Source organism: Hevea brasiliensis, chromosome 4 (genome assembly GCF_030052815.1).
Source record: "Hevea brasiliensis isolate MT/VB/25A 57/8 chromosome 4, ASM3005281v1, whole genome shotgun sequence".
Taxonomy (NCBI): Eukaryota; Viridiplantae; Streptophyta; class Magnoliopsida; order Malpighiales; family Euphorbiaceae; genus Hevea; species Hevea brasiliensis.
Genome location: NC_079496.1, coordinates 17,821,633 through 17,833,234, shown reverse-complemented (window position 1 = coordinate 17,833,234; position 11,602 = coordinate 17,821,633). Strand labels below are relative to the sequence as shown.

General features: G+C 32.2%; 1 protein-coding gene across 9 annotated transcripts; it reads left to right on the top strand.

Moving 5' to 3' along the window:
* The first annotated feature begins 2,905 nt into the window (after nucleotides 1-2,905).
* LOC110666283 (protein yippee-like At5g53940) lies at nucleotides 2,906-9,709 on the top strand. Of its 9 annotated transcripts, none has more exons than XM_058145499.1 (7): nucleotides 2,907-3,264; nucleotides 3,610-3,653; nucleotides 5,487-5,643; nucleotides 5,727-5,782; nucleotides 5,871-5,929; nucleotides 6,968-7,054; nucleotides 7,842-7,927. In XM_058145499.1, the coding sequence occupies exons 1-6, from the start codon at nucleotides 3,169-3,171 to the stop codon at nucleotides 7,021-7,023; spliced, it is 468 nt and encodes a 155-aa protein (XP_058001482.1). In that variant the 5' UTR covers nucleotides 2,907-3,168; the 3' UTR covers nucleotides 7,024-7,054; nucleotides 7,842-7,927. The 9 variants fall into 9 exon arrangements, with proteins under 9 accessions (XP_058001483.1, XP_058001482.1, XP_058001481.1 ...); XM_058145498.1 differs by having other exon boundaries at nucleotides 7,643-7,927; XM_058145500.1 differs by having other exon boundaries at nucleotides 2,906-3,264; nucleotides 5,487-5,631; nucleotides 6,968-7,927.
* The last annotated feature ends 1,893 nt before the right edge of the window (nucleotides 9,710-11,602 follow it).

Genomic DNA, 11,602 nt, shown 5'->3' with positions numbered 1-11,602 from the left:
CGAAAATCAAGACACTAACTGAGGTAATCTTATATTTCCCGAGGTATAACATAGAATCTAGAAACAAAGAATTACAGGAAAAGACGAAACAGAATCCTATACTCCGCATGTGACTCCTAGGAGACTCTACCCAACACTTTAGATGAACATTCCCTAAGAATCTGGAGCCTAAGCTCTGATACCACATTTGTCACGACCCAACCTATGGGCCGGACCGGCACTAGGACCTGGGCCAGCCTAAAGCCCCCGAGGCCCGTAGTAAGCCTAACTGTTCATTAACCCAACTCTAAGGCCCATTTGGAACCAATTTCAAGAAACCAAACGGACAGAATCCGGCCATAAAATGGACTTTCCAACGGGGAGTTTTCGACTCACCCGACCTGTAAACATAATAAATACTCAATTGGGGAGCTCAGCTCACCCTCCACATACTCATATCCTCATAAAAATAAATGGGAGCTCAGCTCCCTCATCCAATCCATCAAACATACATATCATTATACGTTTACAGGTCCAACATGATAATAATATTACAGACCATAATCAAATAAATACTTCTAACACATGCGGAAATTCTAGGAGTAAATAAAATTACACAAATATTGATAAACAACCTGCGAAGGAGAAAAGCAGGTTAACCAAAAATAAAATCCTCCTGTAGCCTGAAAAAAATATTGAACAGGAGTGAGCGTTCGACTCAGAGAGTAAAATATCAATTTTAACCATAATCTCTATAACTATCTAAAACTAATGCACCCTGTAGAGTGAAATGCAACATCAACATCATTTTCACATCATAACATCAAAAAGGTAATTTGGAGCACTCACGCACCCTGTAGCATCAATCATAACATATGGGAGCTGATCCCTATCTGACTCTCTTAAATCCAACTGGTGCAGTGAAGAACTCAAGCCGGACTTTCGCTTAATAAACCAAATCGAGGGTCCCAGCGAAGAACTCAAGCCATGACTACCCCTCGAAGGATTGAGTCCCAGCGAAGAACTCAAGCCGTGACTACCCGTCCTATCCATAGTCCACACCACATCACACGCACGCCAACGCACGCACACTGCTCCAAATTACTACAACAACATCATGGCACTTTAACAGTTATCAATGTATCATAAATCGTGCCTAGAGTTTAACTACATAAATATATGCATATAAGTGATGCATGGGCATGCTGAACATATAATAATATCGAAATTACAATTAAAATTAATATTTTACTCACAGACTTGTGGTGGTCACCGAGGTAGTGGGAGGAAGAAGGTCGGCTCACTTGACAATTTTATTACAATCATTTAATACAAATGACTCAATACAAATCAAGAAAAGACCCAATACGTCCTAAGTCATGCCGAAAATCCGGCAGAGTCTCCCCTATACCTAAGACCTACCCAACCTGTAAAAGGGCTCAAAACACACTTCTATATTCACAATCCATATGTCCACAACTCAATCACATCACTCAGCCCCTCCTGGGCCCACCAAATCAATCATCCATCACAATATGTAAAATTTCAATTTAGTCCTTATAATTGATCATTTTTGTAAAAACTGCTCAAATAAGCTCTAAAAATTATAAAACTCTGCCCCGCGGTCCTTAGAAATATTACTAAGCTATTGCAAAAAGAATCGTAATTTTCTAAGCTACCACGAATATTTTATGGATTTAAGCACTAGAAAATTACGAAAAAACAAGGTTCGGGTTTACCTTTGCCGATTCCGACTTTGGGAACGCGCTCAGGATGCATGACAATGGTGGGGTAGCCAAAACCTCGATCCAATTCGGAGACTTTTCCGATAGCTGGTCTGTCTGGCCGGAAATTCACAGATCCGGACAACTGTCAAATTTCCGCGAATTGAGGATACCTACACGAAGCCCAATAATAATATATAAAAAAATCAGGGGTGTTACAATTAAATTAATTTATAATATATTTTTAAATTCAATTTTGTATAATTATTTTTCTAAAAATAAATGTAAACATTTCAGAAAGAGGTTGTTGAATTTAAATTAATAAAAATTTTATTAAATGATATAAATATGAAAATTAAACTATTTTTAAATCAAAATATTAATTTAAGTTTATATTTAAATATAAATTTATTTAATTAAATAAAAATTCTATATTTAAAATATAAATTTTAATTTCTTTATATGTATTGTATTTATTATTTACCATATTAGAATTACATTATAGCATTAAAAGATTAAAAAATTATTATAATTTTTTTATATGTACACATATTAATATTTTTTAAATTTTTAATAATATATTATTTTAAAATAAAAAAATCAATATTATAAATTTCAATCATTTAATTAATTATATTAATTTTTTAATTAAACTTAAACCTAACCTATTATATTAATTATTAATTTTTTAAATAATATATTTACCTATTTATTTTTTCTCATATATATAATTTATTTTTTATGCATTGTATGTAATTATATATCATTTGAAAATTATATATATATATATATAGAAAAAGTGGATATATAGCAAATAAAAAGGAAATTCTTTTTTTCAATCATTTGCTCATTTGAAATGAAGCTCATTTAAGAGTTTTTCTCTTTATATTGACATTTTATTTTATTTTATTTTTTAATATAATTAATTTTAATTAAAATTTAAATTTAAGAGTTTATAAGTTTAGATATTAAACTAAAATTTATTAAGATTTTTTTTAAATGAAATAATAAATAAATATTTTTATTTTTCTAACTTTTTTTTATTTTTATTAATTTAAATATAATTAAATTTTAGAGGCAATTTTAATAAAATTTACTGATAAATAATTTTTATTTAATAAATAAAAAGAATACAAATACAACTATATTTGTAAGGTTGTTAAGATTTCATTTATTTTTATTAATAAAAATAAAAGATACTCAATTATAAAATAAATATATGCCTAAGATATTTTGCCAATGTTGTGCAGCATTCTTCGAATCTGTTGGCGAAAGCTGAAAGGCAAGCGTCTGTGTCACGATACCAACGTCTCCTCCTTCATCTAATCTAAAATCCAACCACGCCTGTATCTTGCAAACGCAAAAACAAAACCCTGCAACAATCTCTCAACCCAAAACTTTGGGTTTCTAAATTGCAATAGGGCAGCAGGTATCAAGTCAAGCAGTGAAAGAAAGAAAGAAAGAAATGGGTAGGATATTTGTGGTGGAGTTAGACGGCAGGTCTTACAGATGCAAGTATTGTGGTACCCACTTGGCTCTTCCTGTTGATCTGGTCTCAAGGGTAAGCCCCTTTAACTCTTCTCAATTTTTTTTGCTTTATATTATTGTGATTTTTAATCCTTTAGCAGTTGGGATAAGGAAGACATGCTATATTTGTTACAAATTCTGTATCTTTGCAAGTATTGGAGAAGCTTAATAAAGTTGTTTATATTTTTGTTAGCAAAAATTTGTCATAATAGATTAACTTTGGGTGTGCAGATAAAGATTATATGATAGTTTTCATTGGTTCATCTGTTATTTGAAGAACTGCCATTTTAATTTGCTTTCTAAATTACTGACTCTGCTCTCTTTTTTTTTTTTTTAATTATTTATCTAATTCTCATCCTTTCCTTTGATTTGTACGCAGTCTTTTCATTGCCATAGTGGAAAGGCATACCTCTTCAATAATGTGTGAGTTCCTTACAATTCTTTCATGGACTTACTGGTCTCTTAACTTTTTAATGACGTTTATTAAGCTCATTTTTTATTCTACACGATTCGTGGTTTTATTATTGATCCACTTGTAGATTTTTGGCATTATTTTTATGGTCAAATTCTTAGTATTTGATTCTAAAAAGTTGTTGCTTTTTTTTTGTCTATATTGTCTATACAGCAAAGAAATCCCAAGCTATAGAGAGTGATTGAATTATTGCTGCACTTATTATAATTGATCCTGTTCCACAGAAAAAATGACTAGCTTATGGTTCATTTATACACATTTAATTTTTCATTATCTTTTAACATTCTGAGTTTTGTTCTGTTGAATGTGATCCTCCTTGAGTGGAGCTTATGCAGTTTGGGCAAGTGAAAATACCTTGGAATTTGAGATGGCATATTTGCGCATAGGTCATTATCTTAGTTGAACAACCTCCATCATTCAGGCTTATTATCATTATGCACATGGATTTTATTGTGTACATGAAATTTCTATATCTCTTCTTTGTAAGTGCTTGTCTGGAAAAAAAAAAAAAAAAAGGTTCTTCAACTGCAAAAGTTGGTATTTATAGCTTCTTTTCTTTATTGACTAGTCATAGATCACCAGAATCAGCAAAAAGGGGTGGAAACTACAACCCAAGATGTTGAGAATATATGAGAAAGGCATCTCAGATGAACAAAAATGAAAACTAAAGTCTTTGATTCTGAAAATCAATAAAACGAAGGATTGGAAACTTAAAAATGGGTGGGGAAGGACTGATCTGATAATAAATTCCTCAACATTCTCATCTTCGAACTAACGCATATTAGGTTGAAAAAAACCCCTGAAAGTTTGTATGAGATTTCTTGTGTTTTGTTGGCAGTCACAAGTGTTTGATTTCTCATTAGAGATGGATGCTATGGTATCTTTTGACATAATACTTTATGATTGTTTTGCTTCATAATGTACACAATCTAAGGCCTTAAGGGCCAATATTTCCTGGTTGAGGTTTTTCATGTGTTTCTATGCCTATTAATTATATTATTGCCTGAGTTTTAATGATTGAAGCCATGTATGATAGATGGTTTTTGAATAGTTGTAATTAATTGTGTACAGGAAATGATTTGCTCCAGTTTTTTTGTTCTCATGATTCTTTCTTCTGCAGCTTTTGTTCTAAATCCCAGTTTGTTCTTGCTTTCTTAACTCAGGAAATCTAAAAGAAACTTTTAGATTTTAATTCATGAAATATAAAGAAACTTTTAGAGTGAATATCATGCAATAGTAGCATTAAATGTGAAAAGAAAACGAAAGTCTTTCCTCGTCAAAATGTTCAGCCTTCATCAAAACCTCAAGATTTTCCTGCTAAAGCTTCCTCATCCTTTCATTGATTGAAATTGATGCAGCTTATCCCAATGCAAGTACTGAAATAGAATTCGTTTGATTTTTCATGCTTATTGGTATCAATTCTGGTTGCTTGGATATTGATCACTGCTTTGAATGCTGTTATTCCTATGATAGCCGATGACAACTCAAACTGCGTATTATGTTTGAAAATTATGAATAAAGAAGACCTCTCACCTAAATGGTTCAACCGGTAGTATTAGTTTGCACTTTTGCCTTCCTGGAGGGACTGTTGTAGGAATACAGTTCTTGGTTTTACACACGCTCATATACAGATGTGGGCACGTGCACATACGCATTTCAGTATCTAGGTCCACAAGTGAATGGATTTACATCTCACACAAGGTGTTTGTTCTCACCTTGAGCAATTTGATGTCATGTATCCCATAAAACAACAAAGCTGCATACCTTGGAGTTTGTGATTTCAGGGTTAACATCACAATAGGAGCCTTGGAGGAGAAAATGATGCTTTCAGGAATGCATACTGTTGCAGATATATTTTGCTGCTGCTGTGGACAAATTATTGGCTGGAAATATGTACTCCCCACCCCAACCCCACACACACATACACATGCAAGAACATCTGTATCTTTTCTTTCCCCTTACTGTACATAATACAAGATTTTGCCGACTTTGAACTAAAGATGTCTTTGTTATTTCCTTACCAGGAGGCTGCACATGAAAAGAGCCAAAAGTATAGAGTAGGCAAGTTTGTTCTTGAAAGGTAGAGCTCTTATTTTGTAAATTAAGATATTCATCCTTCTCTCAGCTTCTTGACATCATACACTTGTTCATGGTTGCCTATCAAACAGCGGGAGGATTGTTGATGAGGTGGACTTGTCAACAGAAGGCTTTATCGACACGCATTCTGGTATGAGCTATGGAGATGTTGCATAAGATCTAACTTCAACTTTGAAGTAGTTGTGAGAAGTAATATATACTTGTTTTGAATTTGAACAAATATGCAAACTATATTTTTTCAGTTGAATTTCATTGTTTTGCTGGACATGGTCTAATTTGCAATGTCAAATATATTTTATTTGTATATGAGTAAAATTTCACAGGAAATAATAAAATGATAATTTTATTTGTTTTGATTTTCATTTACAGTATGGAAATTTTTAAAAGCATATTTTTAAATTAAAAATATGAAAATAAAAGTTTTATTTTTTATTTTGTTAATTGTATATTATCATGTTAGGGATATGTATTATTTTGAAAAAATGATATAATAAAATTGACACATATATAACAATTTAATTGAAACTGTTGATTATGATGGGTTTACGCTAAATTTAATCATAATTAATTTTACTAAATAAAAATTTAAAGGGTGAAAAATTAAAAAAATTGACATAAAAATGAAATATATCGTGTCAAATTTTTTTTATTATTTTGATATAATTTTATTTTTTTATGGTGTCAGTAGCCACGCGAAAGTAAAAATTTTTTTTATATATATATTATAATTTTTTAATATATTATATAATTTTAATATGGGGATAAAATTGCAATTAATTTATGAAATTAGACCTCATTTGTCAAAATTTAAATTTTTATTATTCTCCGAGAAAAAAATTTTCGTCAATCATACGGGCTGTTTTGCATATAGCAATTTATTGGGCTTCGGAGGAGGAGGTCATTATAATATCCATAAAACTTCTGTTTTCTGGAGTGTTGGCGACTTGTCGTTCCTTGCTTTGCGCATCTCTGCAACTCTATATAAGAGCCAAAAGAGAGCGGACCCAACCCTTCTTTATGCTTTTTCATTCATCCCCTGAAAATCAATCCGCTTTCTATTTCGATCTCTTCTTCTTCTTCACCCATTTTTAATTTTTCTTTTCAATTTTTTTAATTTATTTTTCCTTCATCCTTTTTAGCTTTCTGGTCTGATTTTTGCTTCTTTCAGATCTTCAAAGCGAGAGATTGAGAAAAGAAGACCCAAATGGGAAAATCTTCTTCTAGTAAAAGGAAACGCTCCAAATATTCCTTTCAGGTACTCTTCCACATTTCTATTTTCATTTTGTCTCTGAATTTTAATTTTGTACAATTGTTATTATTTTTGTTTTTAATTCAACACTCAATTGTGTCTTAGCGCTTTAAATGTGCATTTTTTACGTTTCATGTTTGAATTTTTCTATCTGATTACTCAATTATGCCTTGATATTAAGCTTTATGGACTGTAACTCGTTGTTTGATTCAATACCCTTTCCTCTTGCAGACATGGGCTCTTGTTGTACGCGTGTGTGTGTGTGTGTATTACTGTACTTGTGTATGGTACATTTAGTTTATGAGGAGCAATTATAGTAGGAACATTCCTATGACAATAAATCCAAGAAAATTCAGCAATTGGGTTTACAATTTCAGTTAGTGCCTTATTATTATATGTACATATGTAGGGGTGGGCTGGGATGGTGGTTGATGTTTTGGTTCTGAAGGACAGAAAATTGACATCGAACTAATATTGAGAAATTTTATTTTTTAACTTATAATGATGGAAAAAAGAGCATTTGGCAAATTTACCTAAATATGGATTCTGAATTTTTTGTAGTCTTAATGCCATTTATTTATGCACCATAAACAGTATATTGTTCATTTAGGGTCGTACACAGAAGAGAAGTAAGACTAGGAAAAGTTTATCAAAGAAGCTTCAGCAGTGTGATGATTCAGTTTCTTATTCTAGCTATGATTCAAGAAGTTCGGTATCCATTTCCTCCAGTTCTGAGGATAGTTACTAAGGTAGAAGGTCTCCGTCTAGGTCTTACACTTGTAAGGGTGTGAAGGGGACTAGAAGGAGGGCTCGCACACGCTCTTCTGGCTGTGAGGAGTCTTGTCACTTGAGAAAGCAGAAAGGTTCAAGGAGAAAAGGCAATTCTGAGACAAGGAAGAAAGCAACTAGGAACAAGAAAAAGAAGAAGTCTTGGAGAGATGCAAGTATTAGTTCTACGAGTAGTGGCTCATAGAGTTGTTCGCCTTGTCAGAGTTTAAGTAGTAGTGGTGAAAGTGAATATGAGAACCATAGGGTCAGGTCTGAAAGAAGAGACAACAATGAAAGAAAATTGAGGAATGTTAAAAGTGGAACTAAAAGGAGTAGGTATAGGTCAAGGAGTTGTTCTTCTTGCAATAGACATAATGGAAGTGGTGATTATTGGAGTGAGGAGAAAGTGACTAGTGGGAACATTTCAAGGCGGCTGAGATCAGTTATCACCCTCACAAAGGAGGATGAGGAGAGAAGAGAGTTGGATTGGGATGAGCATAAAGAGGAGCTGATATATGATCATAATAATTACCCATCTAGCAAAAGCAATGATAGTAATGATGGGGGAAATACAATGGTGTCAGCTCATCAATCACATGTTGCATTTGATAAGAAAAGGTCAATGGAGATTGAGAAACGAGAAGATGCTTCTGTTTTGATCATTAAGACCATCAAACTCACAGACAATTACAAAGAAGGAGATGACCAGTATGTGAGAAGTGAACCTGCTTGTGGCGGGGTTGGGACAAATGATACTACAGAGGAAAAGAATGGTGACAAATCTGAAGCTTCTGGTAATGTGAATGGTAATGATTTGTAGTCAATTTTAAGACAAAAGGCTTTGGAGAATCTAAGAAGGTTCCGTGGAGGGTTTCAGACAAATGCAAAGAATGATGTTAATCAGAAAGATATGAATGATGGTACTTTGAAGTCACCGTCCACTACAAAGGCTGAAGTGAAACCGAGTCCCTAAAGGATGATGGTGCTTTAGTAGTTGGGAGAAATTCTGCTAATTCTATGCAAAAAGATGAGAAGATTGTTGATGGAAAGAATGGTCGCAGTGAATATGTTCCTGTTAAGAACAATGCTCATCTACCCAACCACGTAGCTGTTCCAGGCAGGGAAAAGGTCAGTATGACTTTTGGGTCTGGTACAAACAAACCAAGGTTGGTTACATCCGCATTGAAGCAAGCATTATCAATTTCTACCACTGTTGCAGTGGAGGTGCCTGCTTCACAGATACCTAATAAGGCAAAATCATCGAGTGTGAGAAGTGTTGGTAAGCTTAATGCGACTCCTCTAAGCGGCAATGATAACAGTGACAAAGTTAGCAACACCTCTGATGTTTCTTCTGCCGAGCTTTCATCTTGCTTTGCACCTACAGGAGAAGATGTTGGCTTGAATAAATTGCAAGATGAAGGTAAGGAGGGCTTACAGTTGGAAAAGAAGGCAGTGTCTTCTGTGACAACAATGAAGGGCAGTGGCCACTGTGACGCAGTTAATAATGCCTCTTGTTCTACTTCTGCTGAGCCTTCTTCTCACCTCGCATCTGAAGCAAGAGATATAAGCTCAAATAAAGTGCAAGATGATGGTAAGGAGAGTTCACAATTGGAGCAGGAGACAATGTCCGTGATGCGGGGTGGGGAAATGGTACAGGTAAGTACTGTAATCTTTCACGGATTCCTTAAGTAGTTTCGAAACCTCTGAGCAGTGAGTAACGTTTATTTGTTTATGCACCTAGTTATTTACTGTATTTATTTACTCTTTTCCTGGCCCAGGTAAGCTACAAGGTCTACATCCCTAAAAAGGCTCCAGCTTTGGCTAGAAGGTAACTCAAGCGGTGATGTTTCTGGTGCAATACACCATTTGAAGAATTCTTGGCATATTCATCACAAGGGTGATGCATCTTATAACAGAACACAAGGATATGAATTATGAATTAGATTATCGTGTTTTTGTTATGCCTGGAATGGCTGCATTGAGTGTTCTTCAACGAGATATCAAAGCTAATAAGATGTTAATTTTATGTCCTATGTGTTGACCTTCGTCTGAAATCATGATAAACTAAGTTATTTAAAGTATGACATATGATTATTTATTTTGAATAATAATAATAACAACAGTAATACTTGAATGCTTATCATCTTCAGCAAATGCATTGCAGAGGCTTTTTATTCCTTCATCTTTGATGGTTTCATGTTTGTTGCGAGGTTAACCAGAGTTAATTATCTTGTAAAAGGATTAAGTTAACTTTTCACCTTATTGATATTTTTTGATTAATTTTGGAGAGATTAGACTAATAATTACTTAAAAGGTAATTAAAATTTACAAAGTTGACATTTAACTTTTAATTTTTTTAACTTTCTGCATTTGCTTTCTCTTAATAAAATTATAATTTCCTTCCTAATTCTAAAACAAATAACAATTTAAATACTGATTATTATTAAATTAATGATAACTTGTAGCCTTAATTCTGAAGACTTCGATTGCCATTTTTTTTTCAGTTTTGCAATTTATGATGCAATTTTTTTGTTTTCTTACTAAATGTGAAAGACAACTCAATACAATCAAGAATTACTTACATGTTAAGCATCAAAACCAAGAACTAATTAATTATATCACGCAGGTTTTATTCACATTTATTATACATGATTAAATTGTTAACCATCAATTGTGAAATTATATTTATAAGTAGTTATTCAGTTTATTTGCTGTTAACATTTTGCATTTAAAATTCTTAGAAAAAGATTAATTTTGACTATAATAATAATAATAATAATAATAATAATAATAATAATAATAATAATAATAATAATAATAATAATAATAATATCATATTTATTAATTTAAATATATAAAATGATTTGATTTATGTATTCTTCATGCTTTTTTTTCCCCTCAAATAGTTAAACAATAATATAGTCTTTCTCTTTGTAATGAATCATCAAAAAGAAGATTCTCTTTTATTTTGTGAAAATTTGTTTTGTTAAAAATACTAGGACTTGTTTATAAATATATTATTTTAATCAATTTATAATCCAAAACAATATTGTTTTGCATGAAAATTAATAAACATAAGTATTAGTTAGATATTCTTTTTAATTTTATTTTAAGCATTTAATTTATATCTCAAAAGGGTGAATTAATTAAATATTTTTTAAAAAATAAACCATCTCATAAAAACTCAAAAAATTTACATATCCAACTTTCAATTACATAGACATTATTACAACCCTATAATTATATAAACTCATTATAAAATTATTAAAAGCAACTAAAAGGAAATATCATAATCAGAATATCAGATAGTATCATGAACCAGAACCAACTAATTTTCATACTCATAATATTACTTTGAGCTCTTGAATCTGACATTACCCTCTTCTTCTGAATGATGCATCTCAACGTTGGAACAACACATCGTTAAACAACATTTACTTTTGTTGTTATTATTATCATTCAAAAGCTCAAGTGCTTTCTTTTTAATTTCTTGCTCTGAGTCTGGCTCCACATTGGAACAACACAGTAAGAAGCAACCTCTTCTCTTCTTAAGAATGATGCATCTCTTTAATTTTTTATTTTTCTTCTTCTCCAACGTTTGGAATGCATCGACAGCAATGCTATTTTCTGAGGCTGGAAGGGCAAGGTACCGAGAATCCATAGCATGCATATATGCTTTAAAACTTGCACCAAATAAACAACTTATATAGAGGAACAAAATGTTGAGTGGCATGATATGGAGATGGAGTCATTTACTAAGGAAATAAAGAAAACCAGGGGAACCCA

Bases quoted from the DNA above. Each gene is read 5' to 3' on its own strand.
- LOC110666283 (XM_058145495.1), top strand. From the start codon at position 8,834: ATGCAAAAAGATGAGAAGATTGTTGATGGAAAGAATGGTCGCAGTGAA. The intron at 9,473-9,594 runs GTAAGTACTGTA...TTCCTGGCCCAG, and splicing joins GGGGTGGGGAAATGGTACAG to GTAAGCTACAAGGTCTACAT.